The sequence below is a fragment of the Protobothrops mucrosquamatus genome, unplaced genomic scaffold (genome assembly GCF_001527695.2).
Source record: "Protobothrops mucrosquamatus isolate PMUCROS unplaced genomic scaffold, P.Mucros_1.0 scaffold_260, whole genome shotgun sequence".
NCBI classification, from domain to species: Eukaryota; Metazoa; Chordata; class Lepidosauria; order Squamata; family Viperidae; genus Protobothrops; species Protobothrops mucrosquamatus.
The window spans coordinates 260,841-285,749 of NW_015386336.1; the positions used below are offsets into that span (position 1 = coordinate 260,841).

The 24,909-nt window shown below is 36.6% G+C and overlaps 1 protein-coding gene across 1 annotated transcript in view; it reads left to right on the plus strand.

Moving 5' to 3' along the window:
* Positions 1-19,458, plus strand: part of PODXL2 (podocalyxin like 2) — a 59,172-nt gene extending 39,714 nt beyond the window's left edge. The window contains exons 3-8 of the mRNA XM_029287232.1: positions 1,204-2,072; positions 4,148-4,222; positions 8,720-8,876; positions 11,055-11,116; positions 18,941-19,120; positions 19,249-19,458. Coding sequence (XP_029143065.1) covers positions 1,204-2,072; positions 4,148-4,222; positions 8,720-8,876; positions 11,055-11,116; positions 18,941-19,120; positions 19,249-19,458 — 1,553 coding nt within the window. The remainder of the gene's footprint in view (positions 1-1,203; positions 2,073-4,147; positions 4,223-8,719; positions 8,877-11,054; positions 11,117-18,940; positions 19,121-19,248) is intronic.
* The last annotated feature ends 5,451 nt before the right edge of the window (positions 19,459-24,909 follow it).

The window sequence follows — 24,909 nt, forward strand, 5'->3', positions numbered from 1 at the left end:
TGTAAAATAAAGAAATTCCTTTCTACACCAAATACTCAGGTATTCACTATGAACTGTGAGGATGCAATCTTTAAAACACATTACTGGTACTACTGTTACATATTTTCTTAGGAAAATATAGCTTAGTACGCAAATGAATGTGTAGGTGTCATTAAGACAGTGTGTTAAAAATTGTTCCCTAATAACATGACTCTTTTTCTACAGGCTGCATACAACTGTGGTAATTCATAGACTGGGCTCACATCTCATACCGAACCGACATGTGGTTTGCTTATTTTTCACCCAGTATGTGTGAATCCAACCCACTGTGGTTTGTAAAATAGAGCTTATGCTTCAGTAAATTGTGTAAATGCAGGCAGTTTTTGTTTAATCCATAAACCATTATTAAACAAAATATAGGTTAGCGGAATGAGCAAATTCAGCCTTTAAATAATATGATCAGTATGCTTTGTATTATAAGCAGAGAATGCTTCCCCTATCCTAGAGAGTATATGAGATAGGATAAAATATAATAGCAAGGGTGTGTGTGCCTAGTGTGGATTAAATAAAATGTGCATGTACACATGACTTGGAAAGGTTTGATTTGTGAGTAGTAGCTAGTGCTGTAGATCAAAAGAGGCATTTTAGAAAATTGACTAAGATGAAATTTCATAGGGAAGGCTTGCCAGAAGGAGCTGGGGAAAAATGCTGAAGTATATTTAGAGAGGCAGAAGGAGAAACTGAGGTTAAAAAGAACAAAGGATAAAATAACATATTAAGTATCTTGACTTTTTTCTTAGAAATAAATGGAGTAGTTGGGGATGTTCCTATTTCTAGGACTACTCTTGACTTTGAATGAAATGTCTTCCTGCAGTGTCATGAAAAAGCATAAATTGCTTATTTTTTTCCAGATATTTTTTTTAAGAGGGGCTGTTTGTGGGATTTCTGCTATGTCAGTGATGGCGAACCTTTTAGAGACCCAGTGACCAAACTGCAACCCAAAACCCACTTATTTATCACCGGGTGCCGGGTGGGCGTGGTCCTGGTGGTCATAGCAGACTGGGTGGGCGGGGCCAGGGTGGCGGGGACCAGTCCCTTGCCATCTCCGGGGCACAGCATGCGTGCCCACAGAGAGGGCTCTGAGTGCCACCTCTGGCACGCGTGCCATAGGTTCGCCACCACTGTGCTATGTGATTCAAGGAAACCCGCTCTTTTTATTTCCAGATTACAGTTTTCCACGTGCTTCTCAAAAAGCCTTGCCCAAAGAAAATGGAACACAAGTGAAAGATGCCCAAGAAGGCCCCACTTTTCATCCCGTATCTGATTCCCTTGATCTAGACTCCGAAGCCCCTTCCACCGGAGTCCTTGAGGAAGAGGAGGAAGGATTGCTTCCTATCAACCAGTCAAAGGGAATGACTCAAAGCAGGCAAATGTCAAAAACCACTTTTTCTGAAACACCTACAGAGGATTCTTTATATTCTATCCTGTTTTCCACCATGGCCAGCAGAATGGATCCAGCTACGAACAAGCATGGGAAAGAATCTGCGCTTGAGTATTCCTCTTCAGGCTTTGACCTAGGAAGCAGCATGGGACCCAGTCTCCTGCCCTTGTCTCCCATCTTTTCAACTGACACTACTACAGACCCCCAGTTGGTCTCAGAACTTTCTCCCAAGATTACCCAAGAGAGCTCAGTGGCTGCAGTAGAAATAGCAGGGAAACAGTTAGCAACAGTAGCTGCAGTAGAAGGTGATCTACCAGAAGGAAAAGCCACAACACATGAGGAGGTTTCAAAACCTGTAGCAGGAACAATTGCAGCTGAGAGGGAACTGACAAGAGAAGATCTCATAGGTTCTCATGAGGACAATTTCCAAGTAACTGAGACTGTTTCCAGGACTCCTAACAGCCTATCAGATCCCAGCTCTTTGGGGCATTTTTGGGACTGGACCAGCGGACGAACCCCAACTCCAACTGCTAATCAGAATAGTCAGGATACAAAAGTGCCACTCATCACAACAGCTGCAGCAGAAAAGAGCTATACAGCACAAAACAGAGATCTCCTGCTTGCCTCAGGAGTTCCCTGGAGTTTGACACAGGTAAGAAAATTGTGTGTGGGCCATTGAGTGATGAGTATTTAAACTTAGAAACTCCTGTGTTTTTAAAGGCTGGGAGAAAACAAATAAACCATTTAACCTTGTTTTATGTTATTTACATTCTTCATCCAGTGTGATCTGCCTGTTAATTTCTTTACAGGTGGTTATTTTCATAACTGACACAAGCATGAACCAGAATTATAGTACTAAAGTGCCATAGATGTGCAGGATCAAAATCCTATTTTAAAAAGCTGTAACATTTTTCCTATAAAGGGGTTTAAAACTGATTAATTGAAAATTAATTTCCAGGTTATCTTTAAGGCTCAAATCCTCTCAAGGTGGGTATATATGATAATATGAATAAAACAAATGTGAAAATCAATATACTGCAAATGTTATAATAGCCCTGAATATAGTAAAACAATTTTAAAAGAAATCTTCATTGAGTAATTAATTACTTGAATAATAAACTATCAAGTTTTAGTTTAGAGTAATTGAGATACATTTTTCAAAACCACGCTAAAACTCATATATTTAGAATAGCCTAGTAATGACAGCTTAGCATTTCTGCTTAAAGTACGAAACAGTAATTCTAGAATTCTTAAAAGTTTGAATAAAAAAATTTAACAGTAAGACTTCTGTAGGCATGTCAACTGTTTTGATACAGTTGAATGTGTTTTGTTTCATTACATAGGAGCAAAACTTGCCAGATTTTTTTAGATTTTTAATAGGTTTATTGTATTAATTGATCTATTTAATTTATTAATCTTTAAATTAACTGAACTGATTCTCAAGATATTTGAAGTATTTTTATTTTTTTCTCAGACATTCTTTTTTTTTTAATTGTAATTGTGATACTATGAAGACCAACTCTGAATTAAGTGTTTATTCTTCTGATGTTCTTTTGGTGAGATTTATATATTTAAAGGTTCAAATAACCTGATCTTGGAGAAAGAATGAGATATATATACATACCTAGAACAGTGATGGCGAACCTTTTAGAGACCGAGTGCCCAAACTGCAACCCAAAACCCATTTATGCATTGTCGGGTGCCGGGTGGGCGTGGCCCATTGGCTGGGTGTGGCCAATTGGGTGAGTGTGGCCAATTGGGGGTGTGTGACCCATTGGGTGGGCATGGCTGCGGTGGTAACAGCAGACTGTGTGGGACTAAAAAGTTCAATCAATCAATTCCAACTTTGCAAGATCTTTTTTTTTTCCGCGAGAAGTTGAAATTGACTGATTGAACTTTTTTTTTTTTTGCACATGGCGGCGGAGGCCTAAAGCGAAAAGGTTTTATAAAACCCAGCTGAAGGCCTAGGACTGGGGCGATGGCGTGTGTGCCCTCATAGAGGGCTCTGAGTGCCGCCTCTGGCACCCGTGCCATAGGTTCGCCACCACTGACCTAGAACAACGGAGTAGGCAACACATTGAATTTAGTTCCAACAAAGTGCTACACAGCATATAGGAATATGTCTATATGTACTATATTATTTATATGGTACTGGTATAGAAGTGTTTCACACTCAAGAAAGTATTGTATCAGCTAGCTAATATATAGTGCATTCTTGGAGATTTCACCCCAAAGGTTTGTTTTAGATGCATAACTCAGTTCATTTTTAATTTGTATATGGATTGACTATTACTAGCACAAACATTGTGCTTGTTTGTCAGTTCTCAAACAAAACTTTGAACACATATATTGTGTATGCCAGTTTGTTTAAGTCATTTTCTTGGACTTCAGATACAATATGTCCAATGGAGATCATTTTCCCTTACAGTGGCCCAAAATTTAGTTTGAATTTTACGCACCTATCTTATTGATCCATGTCTTAGTTTCTTGAGCACTTTGGAACCACAGTGGCCCTTGTTCTCAGATTCATCTACTGTGTCTACTTCTTTGAATATCAGCATCAAATCTGAGAAATATGCTACCAGGTAGAGTGTAAAATAAGGGATAAAACATTTGGTTGTCTGATTTGGGATAAAACGTCATATTTGTTTTAAAAAAATGATTATGCTGTTTCCCAAAATATTTCCATGTTAACTCAGAGGTGTCTTCATTGGTTTTGTTTTGTAGATTATCTGTAAGGACTGGAACAACCTGGCAAGCAAAAACTACATCATCCTGAACATGTCAGATAACATTGATTGTGTGAGTCACTTGCTTCTATATTTAAATCTCTGGTTCTGTCATCTACAATTTCCCCTCCCTTTCAATAATGCTTAATGAAAGTGGTTTGTTATTTCCAGAAAGTAGTAAAATGCTATTTCATCATCAAGAGCAATATTTTGAATATTCATTTAAAATACGTCTCCTGCCACACTGGCCATTTATTTATTCATTTCATATATTTATATATAGTGTTCCATTACTGCAGATCCTGAAGCATTTTAACAAAATATGGCTGTAATATTTCTTAAACAATTATAAATATGTGCACATAAAGAAGTTTGGATAAAGTTTTTATATAATATTTCTGGACAGATTGCTAATATAATACCCTTAACTAAGATGCTGTTATTAAATATTCCTTTTTCCTGCACATATAGTATCAATTTAGGGTACTAAATTTAGGATGGGAGGATCTGGATCTGACTCAAGAGAGAGATTTAGACTGTTGGGGTAGATTAAATGTGCTCCCTCCCATTAAATGAAACTTATTTTATAAGTTGCCTTTTCCTATTTTTCAGAAAAAAAGGAGACACCCAGATATGGAATTCAGATAGCTGTATAGATTAGAACTTGATGAGAAGTTTGCTGATAGACTGGTAAACTACCTGCAGTTTTAGCAATTGGCACTGTAGGCTTTAGAGTTATATCTTTCTTCCAGTTTGGAGACAGGCAGTTTAAATAGGTAGTTTCCATTGGCAGAAGCTGTTTTCTTGTTCTAGTTTCTTAGTTAAGGCATATAAGAGGACGAAATGTTTTCTGTTTCTTAATATAATGAACAGGAAGGAGGGAAATAGAGATTTTTTTTTCTTTTCCGACAGCAGCATAGCACAGCAGGACCTAGAAAATGCAACAGGTTATTTGCTCTCCTTAATTGATAAGCTATCCAGCAAATTTCCAGACATTATTTAGACCGACAAGTCAGCCATTTCAGTATTTAGTGTTTCTTGGAGTTTAAATTGTTGACAAATGAGGGAGATACTTTTTATGGGTTTGGATGGCTGGAATTAAACAGATTTAGTTCAAAAGATTTAATAATCAAATGGTGGTGATTGAGTAAGAACAAATTTAGACATTCTTCAGTATACATAAGTCATGGAGGGATAATTATATCTGTGGTGAAGGAGAAATCTGCTCATGCTGAACATGTATTGTATTGCTCTGTTTGTAACCCAGCAGAAGTGGGTCACAGGTTCTACAGATGCAAGGGAAGGAATATCTGTCTCTCAAGCTTAATTGGGTTGAGGATGCAAACAATCATCCTACTCTACAACAGATAAAGTGTTTATTTATAAAAAAATTATATGGCCATTCATCTCACATGAAGTGATTCTAGGTAACGTACATCAATTAAAGCAATTATATAGAACAGTCATTGTTATCATACAAAAAATCCACAAGGCACAAGAGAGAATGAACATCAAACACAATAATGGAACCATCATAGAATGTCACTGGTTCCCTGGGACCCCAGGCCTAATGGCATAGCCAGGTCTTGAGGGACTTCTGAAACATTGGCTGGAGCTAATCTCACTTTGGGGAGGGTAGTGAAGAATGTTCCCACAGCACAGAAGGCTCACCTCCTGGGACTTGCCATGTATAGTTCCCTACCAGACAGGACCATAGCATGCCTTTGCTACCAAATCCGTTGGGATGGGTAGATAAAATTGAGGAGAGGCAGTCCCTCAGATAATCCAACCCTATCCCATGAAGGGTCTTAACCTTTAGAGATTAAAAGCAGCACCTTGAACTGGACCCAAAAGTATGACCCAAGTATGACATTTACCTAGTGAGTACAATAAATGCTTATTTAATTCTGCATTACATTCTGAACCATTACATCAAAAAATAAAATTGTATAGAATTCCATGCACCTAAAGGAAAGAGGTACATGTCAGCCATATAAGGTAGACCAGACTAAGAAACCATTTCTTATTAAGATAGCTGGGATAAAAAGAATCTTGCAAGTCTGAATGTGCTTTGTTTCTCCCTCACCTTATCAATGTGTGAATTAGGTAGGGAGCCTGTCTGAGGTGCTTCCTCAAATTCATTTCTTGAAATGGATTTAAGCTATACTTGTCTGATCATTGTCTTGCTAATGGGTATTCCCACTGTCCTTCAGTACCATCCTCTGCCCTCTACAGTACACGTCAGTATCCAATTTCTCCTCCTCAGTCTTCCAGGGGAACCACCAGCACTACGTTTATTCAGTAAATAATTGGGAAGCAGCCGAACAAGACTTAAATTACTTAAATGGATTAAATTACTATGGTGATGTGTACACTTTTGGAAAAGGATGGGCTCCAGCACGAGTCTGAAAGCTTGGAAGACTAAACCTCTGGTGCCGGTGACTGATCCAGATTGGGTCCAGTATTGGAAGACTTGAAGGGCTAGGTTAGGGACGATCATCCTGCAGAAGATCTGTGTAGATGGTTGGTAAGAATTGTCAGGAACTTGATGGCATACAATCAATTTGGGAATCATGCCTGTGAAATGTAAAAACTTTTTTAATTGCATTTTTATTATATTTATCTTGGAAAAATATTCTAGTTTAAGAGTCCCCCCATAAATGTCTTATGTGAAATGATGTAATATATGGGAAGATTGAACAATGAGCTACATAAATCAATTTTATAAATAGCTTCATTTTTAAAGAAAGGCAGTATATAAATATTTAAAATAACCAAAGAAACAAATTAAGGATTCTGGTCCTGTCTAAACTGGGTTTCATTAGGGCTGTTCTGGTCCTGTCTAAACTGGGTTTCATTAGGTCCTGTCTAAACTGGGTTTCATTAGGGCTTACAGGCATATCAGATATACTGCCAGTGCAATTTTGATCTTTAGGTAGCTAAAATGGCACCAGTTATATTCAAATGGGGGCTTAATGAGATATTGGGATGTTTCAGTGTTCCAAGACCGATAAAAATAAACATGTTCATTAGCTTTAAAAAGATGTATGTCAGAGACAATCAAGGAAATAAGAAATGGCATATAATAATCATAAAATAAATCTGGTCTTGCCAGCTAAAACCCAAAACAGATTACTGCACAATGCATTAAGAGATCATGCTTTGCATCCATTTTTTTCTGCCAATGCAGTATGATTCAAAAATATTTAAAAGGTGGAGTGTTTGTACTTTGAGTAACTTGATGGAATGTAACTTTTCTTCTATCACATATACTCATAATGGTAAAAGAAATTATAGGCATTTTCATTAAGTCTTTTACTTTGTATCATGACGAAAGATAGTTCTTTGAGCTCTCCTTGTGTTACATTATTTATACTGACATTTCTGAATTACAGAAATGGAAAAGAGATTGGAAGAAAGATGCACTTGCCATTTATTCATCAAGTTCTATCGAAAAGGGGTGGTATTTTTCTGTCCAGTCATATCAATGGAAATGTTATTTTTCTCTCAGGAACACATTTTTCTCTGCTCCCCATAAGGCTCTGACTGCTCAGTCTGTGCTGATGGAGGGAGACCTATCATTTCTGCAATAATTCTGCTGGTGTGGTCCAGAGTTTGTATACTAGTAACGCTGCTTTCCTAATTTCCTTTCCTTTAGGGGTAGGGGGCTTTCTTGCTCTGCTATCCCAGATTTTTATCTTCTGCTGTTCATAAGCTTTGCCTTGTGAGCTGAGGTTCTAGTGGGTCCTTGTGACTCAGATCTGGCTCCTCCTTGTCTTTCCCCATTCAGCCTGTGCCAGCCCCAAGCATTTGAGGTTCCCATAGCAACTAGTAGTGTTAGCACATATTAATAACTAGAGTGGCCTTTGAGTTGGCACGGCAACTGAGCCAGAATAGATGTGGGGATGACATTGCCAATTGATGTGCAAGATCTTAGAAGAACAGGACCGTCTCTGTCTGACCTGCAGTCTGGGTACAAATGATTAGACTCTTGCGCTTTAAAACATTATTAATTCTGCGTGTTTTTTCTTTCCTCCAAAGATTGCAATAGTGATGTAGGTAGATATATCCTTCTATCATCAATCAAGGCGGCATCTTGTCAGATCCTTATGTGTTACCTTCAGGACCTCCAGACTATTAATTTTGCATTTTTGTCTATATTTGAAACAAATAAGGAAGTGAGGTTTCAGGATACTTCCAAAGAGAAGAATTTTTTGTTCCTCCCTGAATTTTAAATGATAATCTCCCACTCATCTTGATCCCCAAGTTATATGACCAGCTGATAAAAAATGAATTTAATTGTATTGTGTGCTTACATAAACTACAACTGGTTGGTAACAGTCAGAAAATGACAAAATTCAAGAATGGTAGCAGTTAGGATGGAACTATTACATGAACATGCATTTTGATCAATAAAGTTGATAGAGTAAAATGGAAATGGATACCTTTCAAAATCTTGGCTTTTAGAAGATCTTTTTTTCTTTGATATACTGTATTTGTTTGAGAAAATGTGTATTCATGAGATCTGTTTGTTTTTACTTAGGCGACTAACAGATATTTGTTGCTATAGGAAGAGTTCCGAGTGGAGAGAGGCCTCCGGTTGCTGGCCCTGATGGAGGATGCCTTCTCCAGATATGACAATGGATTGCAGGGGCAATGGTTGATCTCATTAAACAAACCTAATGAGAACGACAAACATCTGTTGATGACCCTGGCAGGAGAACATGGTAAAAACGTTGGTGAAAAATAAAGGGTGTCTGTGACTCTTATTGTGATTATTTCAGTCTTTTCCCTGTACAAGTATCTCTCATGCTGTTAAAACATCTAACTGGACATCATGAAGCATCGTTTCAACAGGATTTTACTATTTCACAAATGAAGGGTCCTGTCCTAGGATAACAATGCAGGATCCAATTTGGGTCAGTCACAGGAACTAAAGGTTTAGTCCTCCAAGCTTTTGGACTCATACTGGACCCATCTTCAGGGAACTTCTTTCAGCAGAATGTTAGAGAAGTTTTGCTAGAGACAAGTTCCCTGAAGATGGGCTCCAGCCACGAGTCTTAAAGTTCGGAAGACTAATTCTCTGATCCCAGTGATCAACCCAGATTGGATCCTGCATTTTACTATTTATTCAGTAAATGCCATATGGTACAGATAAGGTCTCCCTCAAACTGAGCTCACTTTCTGCTAACTTTATAGTCATGTCCATGTAATTTTCATAGCAACAACACAGAAGAGGTTTGTGGAGGTAGTGGTCTTCTTCTAGAATTTTTTCAACTTCCTAGACTAGCCTGTACATAAAATTCCCTATCATCAAAGTACTAGTGAGATAACACTCTGGCTAGCCTTGTTGGATCATCAAGGTCAGCTAATACCCATTTTGTATAACAGAGGTGTGAACTGTGATTGGATTTTGGACTTTATATTAGGAGTCATACTGTAGGACAAATAGTTGAGAAGGGTGAACACCTAAATCTTATTTACTTTATGATTTTCCATATGTATTTCCAATTAAATTAAATTAAATTAAAATTGCACTGCAGTGGCTGTTTTTGGAAAGGTTCTGTGGGACTTTCAAGTGAGCTTCATAAATCAGTATATTAACTCTTATTCTGTCAGTCATTTTTCAAACTATTTCTCCCCTTTTAAACTTTTACAAGATTCCTCCTGCTGTATTACATTAGAATCTTGTCATATTTTCTTCAAACCTCTTAAGTTATTATATAAATCATAGCCATCCTACTCTTCCCCCATCATATTCTTCTACACATTTTTGTTGGTGCAGCATTTCTAAAGACATTCTTTGATGACTACATGTTATCATCTGAGCTGGTTTGTGATGTAATTTTCGATGTATGTAAAATTTTGAGTTGGATTTACAAACTCTGTCCCAGATATGGAGAATCCATTACATCCCCACATACTCTGCAATGTTTTCTTCAGATCTCATTCTTATATTTCTCTCTAGACTGGTAAACATATCCTTCACCTCCCCAATAGTGATACTATTTCAAAAATACCACTCAGTGTTACAGTGAGATATAGTGGCAGCATGTGAAGACAATAAATATGTTTGTGTTTATGTGAGCACGTATATACACAGGTGCTTCTGGTCCAAGCAAGCCTATCAGGGCTCGCAGGCCAGCAGTGATTACTTTTATCCAGTTTGGACTGTGGTCTATTTATTTTTGGCTCCCATTACTGATGTTCCTGTACCAAACAGTTTGTCTCTAGGGTTGAAATATATTGTCAGTTCTTGCTTTTTCTTGCTCTGCCACCCAAAATTAAAAGATCTATATCTTATTCAGCAAAAAAGTGAGTGGATAAAAACAAATTCTAGAATGATGTAACATCTTTTTCTCAACCATTTAATGTTAAAATGGCAAATGGTTGCTTATTTCAAACAGTTTTAATGCAGAGGTAGGCTTGCAATAAGTGGGCCTACAGAATGTTTACAAAGAATTCATTCTTATGACTGTGTATCCATGGAGGATAAATGGGGAGGGGAAAAAAAAACAAGACATCATCCCCAAATGCAACAATTTATGTACGGTACTTGTGTCAGATGACGGGAATTGGCATGATGAAGTCACTACATGCACATCAATATTTCGCATAGATTGCAGATCCCACTGGTTCTTGTAATAGTGATGGCGGGATGTTCGTAACATACCGTTTTTCTGTCCATGTAGAACTCCACCCCTGATATGAACATTGTTTTTGAATTCTAAAACATATGTAGTACTCTACACTGAAATAGTATTCACAATTATATTATTACTTTTAAACAGGAAATAATGCTTTGGTATAGCGTAGACATATTTCTCTACTCAAGAAAGCAAGCAGAAGAACAGTACCCTGAATTAATGCATTTTTTAAAAAATCTGATACATTTTATCTCCTAGGGGTTGTTCCAACAAATGATGTCCTCTTGGCATTAGGTGATGTGCAGAAAAGTTTAGCTGAGGTAAGACCTTATTTACTTATATACTGTAGCTAAGCTGTATAGGGTAAATGAATTGATTTTCTCCTGCAACCATGCACAGTAGTCTCTTCTTTTCTGCCTGTTGATTACTGGTTACATTGTCACTACATTGTCAGTTTTCATTAGCTGTGAGTGATTATGTGGGTTTGTATTCTTGCATTGTATCATGATTTCTTGAGATCTGATATGGTCTTGTTGGTTCTGTTTATCTGACCAATTACAATTGATTAGACCTGCCAGCAGATACTGTAGAGCCTGTGGATTTTTTTAAAGTGACATTAAAACTCCAAAGTTGATATGTGACGGAGATGGGTGGTTTCTAAATTTAATATAAAAATAAATATATAAATTAAGCCTGCATCTCATTCTTGCTCATTGTATGCAGAGAATTGGTGCTGTATTGTTTCCAGTAATTGAACTTTTCTGTTCTGTCTGTAGGAAATCCTCATTGGCTAAACTTTGTTTTGGGCTTCTCATTCTCTACCCAATATAAAATTTTATTATTTTCAACATAAAAGAAAAACATCACAGATATTTCACAATGCTATATAACCCCCCCCCCCACCCCGGACTTCCCAAACCGAATCCCAGGATAATATTCAGATATAAACAAACAAATATTAAAATCTCTAACTCCACAGAATATATTAGTCTACATGAGTAGGTAAAATATATTAAAAAAATAAGAAAAACAAGTTTACTAAAAACCTAAATTATATTCCACCATTCTATGCTTCTTTTGAATATAAACAATCCAACTTCTCCATATTAATAAAAATTGTTCATTTGAATGATTCTATAATTCTCATAAATGCGAGACATAGTTGCAGGATCCATGTGCCATCTATAAAACATTTTATAAAAATTCTCACGTAAATTTTGAGCTTGCGTAAATTTCACATTTCTGACCCATATCAACTCCCAGGTATCCATAGATATTGTTTCTCCTATATTTTGAGCCCATTTAATCATACAATCTTTAACTAGCTCAGTTTCTGAATCCAATTCTAATAAAACATTATATATTCTTCTGATATGTCCTTTAGCATCATCCCTTACTTGTTTCAAAAAATTCCCATCTTCCATAGGAAAAGCAGTCTTTTTATCAATTCGCCATCTCTCTTGAATTTGCCTATACACAAGCCAAGAAAAGTCTGGATTTTTCTGTTTCAAAACTTCTATTGATTTGAGGCACCAAATTACCACTACCACTCTGATATAACAAGTCTTTATAAGATGGCGCCTCCATCACCACAAATCTAGGTATGGTCAAAAAAATATGTGATGGTATCACCCAAATTGGAAGTTTAACATCAAACTTAAAAAAATACTTTTGCCAAACTCTTAACAAAGCAGCCCTTATTATATGATTTCTAAAAGTTTTGTCAATCTTTTTCTGCATAAAAAGGTAGGCATGCCACCCAAAATACAAGTCCCATCCTTCAACATTCAATATCCTTTTGTTGGACAAATTAATCCAATCCGTCATCCATGTTAATGCACAAGAGTCATAGTAAAGTGTCAAATTTGGTGCTTTAAGTCCTCCACGTTCTCTAACATCTTGAATAATCTTAAATTTAACCCTCGCTTTCTTGCCTTCCCAAATGAAACGATTCAAATCTCTCTGCCATTCTTTCAAGTTAAGTTCATTTTTTAAAATAGGTAACATCTGAAACAAAAAAAGAAACTTAGGTAAAATGTTCATTTTAATGGCCGCAATACGACCCAGCAAAGAAAACTGCAGTCTTTTCCACATTGATAAATCCTTTTGTACTGATTTCCACAGTCTTTCATAATTATTCTGATAGAGTTTCATGTTAGAGGAAGACAAAAAAATTCCCAGGTACTTAACTTTATTGACCACTTCAAATCCTGATATTTGGGTAAGTTGATTTTTATCTTTAGCCATCATATTCTTTGTGAGAATTTTAGTCTTGTTAACATTAATTCTAAATCCAGCCACCTTGCCATATTGATGCAGCTCTTGCAACAAAGATTCCAATGAGTCAATTGGTTGAGACAATGTAAAAACTAAGTCATCCGCAAAAGCTTTAAGTTTGTATTCTTTAGCAGAAATCCTTAGGCCTTTAATCATTGAAGATTCTCTAATTCTGGACAATAAAATTTCCAGTGACAATACAAATAATAAAGGAGAAAGTGGACAACCTTGTCTAGTACCTTTTTGTATATCTATAAGCTCTGTCAGGTCTCCATTTATAATTATTTGAGCACTCTGTTTTTGATATATCGCCTTTATAGCTGTTTTAAATTGATCTCCAAAGTTCATATGGTCCAACATTTTGTTTAAAAACTGCCATTCCAATTTATCAAAGGCCTTCTTATCCAAATATTCCAGTAAATTTACAATTTGTCTAATATTGTTCTTCATGTACCTTCCAGATATAAAGCCAGTTTGGTCGTCATGTATATAATGTTGCAATATCTGCATCAGTCTATTAGCCAAATTTTTTGCAAAAATCTTATAATCCACATTCAACAAAGAGATAGGTCTATAATCTTTAAGTTCCAAAATTTCTTTATCATCCTTCGGTATCAAGGATATAAAAGCTCTTGTCCAAGACTGTGGTATTTGTTCTCCCAACATGATTCTATTAAATAAAGTTTTTAAAGGTTGTAGCATTACAGCTGACAATGACTTATAATAAATTGCTGTCAAACCATCTGTTCCAGGGGCTTTACCAGCTTTCAGTTGTTTAATTGCTTTTAAGATTTCATCTGTAGTAATCTCTTCATTCATAAGTTTCTGTTGATCCAGTGTAAGTTTATATATAGATGAAGATTGTAGGTATCTATCAATATCTTCACTATTTATAGTCTCTGAAGAATATAGATGCAGGTAAAATTCAGTAAATGCCTTTTTAATCATTTCTTGTTGGTAAATCTCACGATCCTTGACCAGAATTTTAGATATAAGTCTAGCTTTTTGTCTCTTGCGTATTTGGTAAGCCAACCATCTCCCCGGTTTATTTGCATTAGCAAATGTATTATGTTTAATATACTTCAAGTTGGTGGCCACCTGATCAGCAATTAACAAATTAAATTGATCTTTAAGCATTTTAATAGAGGTTTTTAGGTTAATATCTGTTGGTCGTTGCAATAATAATTTTTCTTTAATCCCAATTTCTTTTTCCAAGTTTAATCTAATCTGTATTTGCTTACGTTTATGTGCATTATTCATAGCAATTAATATACCCCTTAGATAAGCTTTGCCAGCATCCCAAACAATATTTATGGGGGTCCCCTTGTTCAAGTTAAGTTGAAAGAACTCTTCCATAGATTCCTTCAAAACTTTAACTTTATCCTCATAATTAAACAAATTTTCATTTATTCTCCAAGATTTCCTTTTCCTTTGTTGGCCAATCTCTATCCACACCATACTATGATCAGTCAAAGTTCTGGGAAAGATTTTAGTTTTATTACAGTCAGTAAGCAGGTCAGTCGATGTCAAAACAAAGTCAATCCTTGAAAAGAAATCATGTCTGTGAGAAAAAAAAGTAAAATCCCGTTCATTCATGTGTTGTGATCTCCAAACATCCACCAATTCTAAGTCCTCCTTCATAGCAAAAAAGGACTTAGGTAATCTGGAAAGGGTTACATCCTTAGAAGTTGTTTTTTTATCTTTTAATGTATCCAGGACTCCATTCCAGTCTCCCATAACAATCAAAGAGTTATAGTCCATAACCACAATTTTCTGATGTAATTGTCTATAAAATTGCTTTTGAGCTGAAAGTTGATTAGGGGCATAAACCCCTATTATTAAACACTTTCTTCCATTTAAATTTATTTCCACAAATAAATATCTTCCTTCTTTATCAACTTCTTTTAAAGTAGGTGAAAGGTGTCTTTTAATATATATTGCAACCCCAGCTCTCTTTTTTAAGGCAGGTGCAGCAAACAAATCTCCAAGCTTAGAGTTCAATAATAATTTTTGATCTTTAGCCACAATGTGAGTCTCTTGTAAACATGTGATATCATTATTAAAATGTCTTAAATAATGAAAGACCTTACGTCTTTTGTGGGGAACATTAAGTCCACCCACATTCCAAGATATAAGCTTACACATTGGCAGGTTTCAGTCCACTGACAATACTTGATGCATACGACTTCACAAAAATCTTAGGTCGAGCGCCACCTACTGGCTCAGAAATAGCAGGTAACTGACAGTCAGCTGTAAGGCTATCAGCTGTAGGGCAGGCTGTCATCTGTCTTTCCTTTTCCTTACGTCTATGGGCTGCGCGCGTAATTCTTTGTTCCTTCCCATCAGCTTTTGGGCTCCCCTCCTGAACGGAAGCAGAAAGGAAGTCCACAATCATTTGCTCAGCCACATCAATCCTCTGGGATGTGGGTGGGCATTCTGATTGTAAAACAGACGCCATAAAGTCCTTAGCTTTCTTAATCGAATTAAGTCTGTAGCGTTTGCCAGCCAATGTTACAATTATGCCCACCGGTATGTCCCATCTGAAAATTATTTGTCTATTCTTAAGCTCCTGTGTCAGAAAAGCATAATCTCGGCGCGCTCTGAGTATTTTCGCTGGAATTTCTTTTAAAAGAATGATGTCTTGATTTAAAATCTTAAATCTCTGTTGGTAAAAGAGCTGCATTATTTCGTTACGTCTCGATTTTCTTGTAAAATAGACCACTATATCTCTTGGCAAATTTTTTTGTCGAGCAATCCAAGAGTTCACCCTAAAAACACGCTCTATTTCCAAATAAATTTCCTGACCACAAGACAAAGCATCCCCAAGTGCGTCTGAGATTACTTGTCTTAAATTCTCCTTTGGATCCTCAGCCAGCCCACGGATCCGGATTGCAAACTCCATATCACGAAATTGAGCAATCAACACATCACCCTTAACATTTTCCAGACTCTCCTCTACAAGTTCAAGTCTAATATCACTTGCTTCTGCTCTTTGTTCATTCTCTTCCACCCTCTCCGCCACCGGAAATTTGTTTTTGTACCCAGAATCTAGAAAGTTCGAAAGGGATCACATGAAGATCAGAGGGTTTTGTTCTCATGGGACATTTCAGCAATATCAAAGCAATGGCCTCTTGATATACAAGGGTGATAAGTTTGTGCAGAACAATAGCTATATTGAAATTTGCACTTTTTACAAAATCTGACAATCTTTAGGATTTTTTGTAATGACCAGAAATATAAAAAAATCCTCAATCAAGAGATGGATGGATGGAGAGACCCGAATGAAGGCATAAAAAAGAAAAAAAAATGTCCAACCCCGGTTCCTCAAAACTTACTTCTCAATATATTTTAAAACAGACAGAGCAGATTTGTCTCATTGTTAAACATTTCATCACAAAACATACATTTACATGTAGTATTATATCCAAATTTTTCTATCCATAAATATGTAATAGTCATGAATTCATTGGATACTTCCAAGTGACATTTTCATTACATGATTATTTTGCCTTGGGCATGGAATTTTAGTAATGGTTGTCCATTTTTTCAGCCTGTAACCTTCCTGCATGTTCACCAAAACATTCACTAAAGTGAGAGAAATTGAATTAGCAGACAATTCCCTCCAATTATTATAGTAATATAAGCTGTCTGAAAGTGCCTATTATTGGACAAATTCATTTTTCCAAGGTCCAATTTGTTGTGTTGTGAATTTAAATATGACATATCATTTCTGCTGATTGTCACTTTGAATAAAATACGTGTACTGGAAATGAGCCTTCAGTTGAGCTCATAAGGACATACCACTGAAACAAATAGAAAAAGCAGAGCTGGTTTCTGAAATCCCTCCCAAGCATTTGATTATAGCCCTGTGACCAGAAAGAAGGAGGGCTTAGGAATGAAGCAGTCAGCAGTTCCTTCTTTTTCCCTTAGGAAGGGTGTTTCCCCCCCCCCCCCAAAATGCCATTTTCCAATTCAGTCTTTTTTTCTGCCAGCTTCTCCCATCACAACAAACTTGGTCCCATTCCATTTTCTTTTGGGGGAATTAATTGAGCAGATGGATGGCAGAACAGATATAATCCAAGCTTCTTTACATAATTTATTTCTAAAGTTCTGTTGAAATGAAAAAAAAAGAGAGGAAAAAGGTCTCACTAAGCACCTCACTTCCTTGAACTTTGAAAACGTTCAAGAAATGGTGATTTGAATGTGATCTCACTGCTTGAAAGGGCTGATTCTCTAAACCAGGGGTAGTCAACCTTGGCTTTTTTATGACTCGTGGACTTCAATTCCCAGAATTCCTGAGCCAGCTTAGCTTAGCTTAGCTTAGCTGGCTCAGGAATTCTGGGAGTTGAAGTCCACGAGTCATAAAATAGCCAAGGTTGACTACCCCTGCTCTAAATGTTTATTTGCTGCTGTTGTAACAAAGTCCAGAGGGAAACAATGACCTTGTCATGAAGAAACATGCTTCTCTAGCAGCATACATGCAATAAAATCACACTACCAATTCTTCTGGCTGTCAAATACCCACTTCTCAAGAACTTCTACCGGCTGAGGTTTAAACCTCTTTGCCCAACTATAGCCTTAATGTAAAACACACAAAGGGGGAGGCAAATGAACATGTAGAAGAGAGCATCCCCATGGTACCCAGGATGAAAGTTCATAATAGCTCTTCCAGAATAATATTCAACAATAATTCAAACAGAGTAATACCACGAGCCGTGGTGGCGCTGTGGTTAGAATGCAGTATTGCAGGCTGACTCTGCATTCCACTGCCAGGTGTTCAAACCTGACCCGCTCAAGATTGACTCAGCTTTCCATCCTTCCGAGGTCGGTAAAATGAGGACCCACATTATTGGGGCAATACGCTGATTCTGTAAACCGCTCAGAGAATGCTGTAAAGCACTATGGAGCAGTATCTAAGAATAAGTGCTATTGCTAATATTGGGTGTCTAGGAGGCAGCTCTGTGGCTGAATTTTTATCTTTCACAATCAGATCCCTTTCTTCAGCTTTGGAGGAGATGACTTGATGGTTTTACAGTCTTGGAGGCAATCTCCCAGAGTAAAACAGTTATATCTTAAAAATGCAAATGTTTAAAATGTAAACAAATAAAATTCATTGATTTATTTTCAGCAGGTATATAGTTTTATCGTAACACAGGTTTTCTGGCCCACAATATTAAAATGCTGTTTGTACATAAGTATTTAAGAGACTTATATGCCAGTCCATTTTATATACAATAATCCCAGATAGTTCATAGCATAACAGTAAAACATAAAAAAAAACAATAATACTAACAGCAAGGCCACATCTCGTGGTGACCCAGAAAGAGAATTCAACCATACATCTGCTGAGTTCCAGTCTTACCTAGTCCAGTGCCTGGAGGAACTATATATATATATATATATATATATAAAGGTATTGAAATTAGCTTCACTGTTAAAGCATGAATTTCAAATAGAAAAAAAAACAATTAAAAAACCTATTTACAAGGACAGGGAAAATTAAAAAAAGACTTCATGTGGTTCTGAGCAGATCATAAATTTGTTGCTAGGCAATCTTATCTGGAAAGGCTATTCCATAAATTGGACACTATTGCCAACAAACAAGTCATGCACTTCACCAGTCATCTGCCTCGTTTCAGTTGAAGTAGGATCTCTGAAGAAATTGCAAGAATGTGTATTATAAAAATTTCACATTAATGTTTTAGCTTTCAATGCCCAATTTCTTTAATGTTTTTAACCTTTTAATTGTTTTAACGCTGTTATTTATTTTATTGTAAGCTACCCAGAGTCGCTTGATAGCGAGATGGGCAGCATATAAATTTAATAAATTATTATTGCACTGAGTGTATTTAACGATTCATTTTTAGATTGGAATTCAGAACTATACAACTACATCAAGTTGCCAGTCACATCCCAGCCAGACACACAGCGATTATGGGAAGCTCTTTGTGGTGCTGGTTATTATCGGCTCAATTTGTGTCATCATCATTATTATGGGACTGATTTACAACTGTTGGCAGAGACGCATGCCCAAAATGAAGAACATGGTGAGTCCTTTCAGGTTTATGGGTTAAAGTCATATTTTTCCAAACAAAAGCTTCCTGGTTGTTTACCTTATTTCCCAAATGCATTTTTTTTTCATTTTCCTCTCCCAACCCTGTTTCCTCTCTTCTAGTCACATGGTGAAGAACTACGATTTGTTGAAAACGGTTGCCATGACAATCCCACCTTGGATGTAGCCAGCGATAGCCACTCTGAGATGCAAGAAAAGAAGCCGAGTGTAAATGGTGGGGGAGCTGTTAATGGACCGGAGAGCTGGGATGTTCTGATTAGCAAGCAAACGAATGAAGAGGGAGAGGCGTTTGAGGAAGACACCCACCTCTAAGCGAGGATCCCACGTATGGGATTGCACTTGCGTTTGATTTAAGGGCCTAAAGCTGAGGGTGGCTCCTCAGGAACTCATTTTTCAGTTTGGAATAGATCTGCTCAAAATGATTCTGAAGCATTAGCACAGTCCTGGAGCCAGAAGGGCCACCCTGAGCCAAGGGGGTGGGGTGGGGGTGGGCATGTTTGTCTCTTGCTGTCAGTAGCACCAATGCTTTAATCACATTAAGATGCACTTGCTCTAGTCTTTTGATAGAAGAAGAGAACGGCCAAGTTTGAAAAATAAATGGTATCATGCCCCAACACGATGCTTCCTGAAAGATTTGCTGTGGAGGTAGTAGAGCAGCCGGAGGAATTGGGTTCATAACCTGTCTCAAAAAGTGCAATAGGAGAAGCTATGATGAAAAATGCATATTCCTTGAAACGCTTTGGGATGTAATTTTAAGACCATCTGTCAATTCACCACCGATCCTGTTGCTCAGTTGTCCTACTGGAGGTTTGTGAGGCTTTCTCCTAAAGCCACCATGTACCACAGAAGGGCAAGTGGTTAGGCTAAGGCATCTTTTTGTGGGCAGCAATTTTTTTGAACTTCTCTGAATGGTTGTGTTTAGGCAAGAAAATATATTCTGCACAAGTTCTGACGTTCTGTATTGCCCTGACTTTAGATTCTCATTTGATAGATTGCATGACTTCCTTACCTTGGTAATTATCTTTGCAATAGAATCTCCTTAATGTGGATCAAAAATTCTTAATGGAAAACTGCAGGTTTAGACATGGCCCTGAATTACTCTAGCTTTGTGGGTGAAAATACAGAAAACTATTTTCCTAATATAGAATAAATTCCTACTAACATTCAACAAGACTCAGTATGTTCAGACAACATGATGAGCATAGCAGATGGTTAGTCAGGAATACATCGTGCATACCAGTTAGCTCTTCCCTCACACCTCTTCCATGGCCACGGCTGGCTTTTAGTGCATATCATATTATCTGCTCATTTAAATGTGTTCCTCTAGCTGGCAGTGGGCAGAAATTGTGGGTAAACAACATGATTATCTATCATATTATCTATCTATTTATCTATCTCTCTATCTCTCTCTATATATGGTATCAACAACTGTTGGGCAGCTAAGAACTGCCAAGAAAAGTCACATTGTTATGATTACCCATATGCTCTGAGTGCCATGTTGTTTAAATACAGCATTAGGGTAAACTCAGTGCATTTTTGTAAAAAAAAAAAAAAAAGGTGCCAGAACTCACACACATCATACAACCCGCCTTGCCTACCCTACAAGGTTCCATCCAAAAAAGGTGCCAGAACTCCGTTCTGGGTGTTCTAGGACAAAAAAAGCCCTGAGTAAACTAATATATAACTTTGGTAATATAGTTCTCTTTCTCCCTTTTTTGTTACTGTGAAGGGACAGTGGTGTATGGTCCAGTCCAAACTGAAGACTCTACATGAGGAGAAATGAGCCTAATCTTTAGCCCAGGCTCCTTGGTTCTGAAAATCAGCACACATCCTATGATAGGATGATGATTTTATAATTTTAGAAGTTGAAAAAATGAGGTTTTATTTAAAACAGTAAATTATGACGAGAGGATGAATGACAAACTTCAGTGAAAAGATAGAGAGAAGGAGTGAGATTCCTTTCCTGCAGAAAAAGAAAGAATAAGAACAAAAATGGAATGAGAAAAGAAATAGAGAATAAGAAAATATGGAGTTGTGTGCTCTCTTTTAAATATATCAACTGGATAAGTTCTTAAGACTGGCAGTTAGACCAGAATAGCAATAAATAAATAGTTTCAGCCTCAAAGGTGTTTTACTGCAGCTAATTTAGTTCCTAGGAGAACGAAGGTAATTACTGTCTCTAGTCTTTTTTGATCTTGGAGGAAACATATAGGGAATGCTGTTCTATAGCTATGCAATACATTATAGTTTAGTCTCACTTGGTCTGTGTGAGCAAAAGATTTATTTAAATAAATTTGGTTAGCTTTTGAGATCAAAACTAGAGCCAAGATTTCTCATAAGAATGGAAAGAGTTGATTAAACCAGAATGCCCCAAGGCTTTTTCCAGAAATTCTTTTAAGAAACACAGAAGCAGAATTTGATTCAGTCCTATTCAGTGTTGATAAATAATCTTGTATTTTTTTGCTCTGTTTTCTTCAGAACATTACCATGTGGCACACACCCCATAGTTTCTTATTTTGAAAAACAGTAGATTTCTGACTGCATATCCAACTGAACTGCAACTTGCTCTTTAAGAGAAAAATTGCACATAAAAATTCATATGTACTGAAAGAAAATTGACAATAATTTGTAAATGAAATCTATATGTATCTCATCTATAGCTCACTTTAAGTACTGAAAGCTGTCCCCATAAGACATAAAATGATTTTTAGCGCAGTTTAATTTCAATGATAATAGAGGTAAAATTATTAATAAATCCCTAGCTAGATTCCAGTTGGGGTAGTAAACTTGTGTAAATTGTATATTTCAAGATTACATATTCCTTCTTGTGGGGGAGATACATGCATCTTAATTTCTAACTGATGCTGTTTTTGAGATCTTTTGTATCTTTCTTTATTCATTTGATTTATTGTTTGTCTCCTTTTTGTCCTAACTATATCAGGAATTATGAGGAATAATTAGTTATAACTCTCTTTGTAGCTGATGTTTTTCCTATCTTGATTAAAAGAAGCGCAACCACATTTATTTACTTTCACTCATATTTCCCTAAATTTGTTTTGCTCTTCAATTTGGTTATTCTTTGCTGTCAAATTGCATGTAGGGTATGCCAACCAGCCATCTCTGGGACAGGATATGAGTGGCAGAAAATGGCACCATTCAATATTAAGCATGGCAATAAAAGAAAGATCATTTAAATCAGGGGTGTCAAACTCGCCATGTCACGTGACGTGTCGCGACGTATCACAACTTTTTTTCCATTGCCGGCATTGGGGTGGGCGCGGTTTTGGCATGATGCATCCGGCCTGCGGGCCGGCACTTTGACACCCCTGATTTAAATGTAAGGTTAGAAATATTGCTTATGATCTTTCCTTCCATATACAAGAACACACTGCAATCCATTATAAAAGATCTTGTTCAGTTGCGCCTCAAGGAATTTAGAGTCTAGGCTGCTAGTGGGTGTTAAAGAGGGCAGGGCAGGATAAATACAACCTGTCCTCAAATAGGTCTCACAAAGTGTCTTATAATCCAAGATTCCTCTTTCATGCCACTTCCAGTTTATTCTGCCGATGGTTTTTCTTCCTCTGCGTGTTAGAAGGATGTTAAGCATAGTGTTGTGAGCAGATGCTATAATGAGTGTACTGAAGTTGCATTCAAATAAGATTTTTTGAATAAGACCAAGGATTCCCAAGTGCTGATAGCTAACTGATCCAACTCTTTGTTGAGCAGTTAATTGCCATGACACAAACCCACTTTCAAAATCTTTTTCTTGTCTTGTCTGCAGCTGGTGGTATTTGGTTATTTTATTATTATTATTATTATTATCTTGCTCTATCTGGTTTTAAGACTAATTATTTGACTAACCCATTCTGTTTATGTCAATTTGGAACCAACTGATGAACAGCTATTTCCATGTTTTCACGAACTTCTGCTTTTACTTTACAAGTTGTTCATGGCCAGCAACTCTGACATATAGTAAGACTAGCATCACCCTACCTTTTTGCAGTTTTTTACGTTGTCTTACATGCTTTCATAAGATGTCTGCCACATGCAATTTGCTTTGAATTATTCCCTGGAATGGTTTTTTATGTTGTCCAGAAAATTTTCCCCAACCAATATGTTCAGTGGCTGGGTTCATACACAATGGACTAATTTAAAATACGATCAGGGAGATTGTGGTTCACTGTGTTATAGAAATCTATCTACAGTCTTGCCCTAATCTTAACATGAACAAGATCTTCACATTAAACCATACCATAGTTGGTCATAGCATGTTATATAAACTCATTAATAGGGTTTAAGGCTATCTTGTTATATAATCCTAACTATTGTTTGATTCTGAACACCCATATATTATCCTAATCTCTACTCTGTCTTTTCTCAGTCTTTAGTCTTTTTCCTATCACGCCTTTTTCCTACCAAGGTCTTGGTGAGTTAAGGTATTTTGTTATAATAATTTATAATTTCATTAATTCACCTGTTCTTTTATTCAAAACTTTCAGCCAATAATACAAAACTGGGTCTGGTGAGATTTGTTGATGGGAAAGGGAGGAAGGGAAGGAAATGAACTGAAGACATATTTGCAAAAATACCTGCTTTATAACCAATATCTTGCCTTGGTTTCTCAATAATTATATTAACTGATAAATTTTGCACTTATCCTTTCTTTCTGTAAGAAGGCAGGCCAATTAATTGAAAACAAAAACTATATATATATTATGACAATTTATTAATACAAAATGACGCCTTGAAAACAACATAGATATGATCAAATGCTACACTGTTTCTTGTGTTCCTATTTTGGTTTTTAATAGCATCAATTAAAGTTTTAAAAATGCATATTTATTATACTTGCATAATTTTTAAAAAGCGACTGTTAATCATAAGTTGTAAGACAGGGAATGCTTTCAGTCTAGACAAGGTTTTTATTAAGCCTTCCCTTGTTTAAAGAATTTTATAAAGTATCCAGGCACTGTCATGTTTAATCTGTTATGTTGCCTTCTTTTCTATTGCTTTTCCTATCTTTTTGTTTATTATAGAAAAAAACTCATTAAGGAGTAAAATGCAGAATAATCACACAATACTTTTCTATCTGAGAGAACTCAAGGTCCCTAAATTACAACCTTCTGTATAAGCATAGAAGGTAGCCATAGAAAAGCAATCATAACTACCCACTTCAGCTGGATAATGTCTTTACTGAAATCAAGCAAAATGGTAAAAATAATGGGCAAAAATAAGAGGGAGATGGTCCTCTTCCACAAATTAAATTTGTGGCCATCTTGGCAACTTATGTTAAACCACACTGACCTCTGGTGGCTAAGAAGAGACCCAGAAAAATTCAAGCTACTTTTGTTCCCCACCTACCCCCATTCTGTACTCATCCACAAATATAATTATTTCAGTACTTTCACAGTATTTGGTATTAACTGACAACTCTTTAAAATATGCTGTGTTTAGCGAGTTAACAATCACTTACGAGGAAAATAATGGAACAAAAGGTTTGTATATTAATGCTGCAAGAAGACTTCTCTAGAAAAAAAGGTGCAATCTTTTAGAGTTTATTGCCAATCAAGATTATAATCCAAGCAGTAGTGGATAATTGGTGGATAATTGGTGGATAATTGCTAGTTCCATCAATGAAAATAACTATGGGAGTATTCCATCTTTTTTTTTTCTGTTAACATATCTTGTTTGATAACAAAAAGATTGTAATAGAGCAGGGATCCTCAACCTTGGCAACTTTAGGACTTGTGAACTTCAACTCCC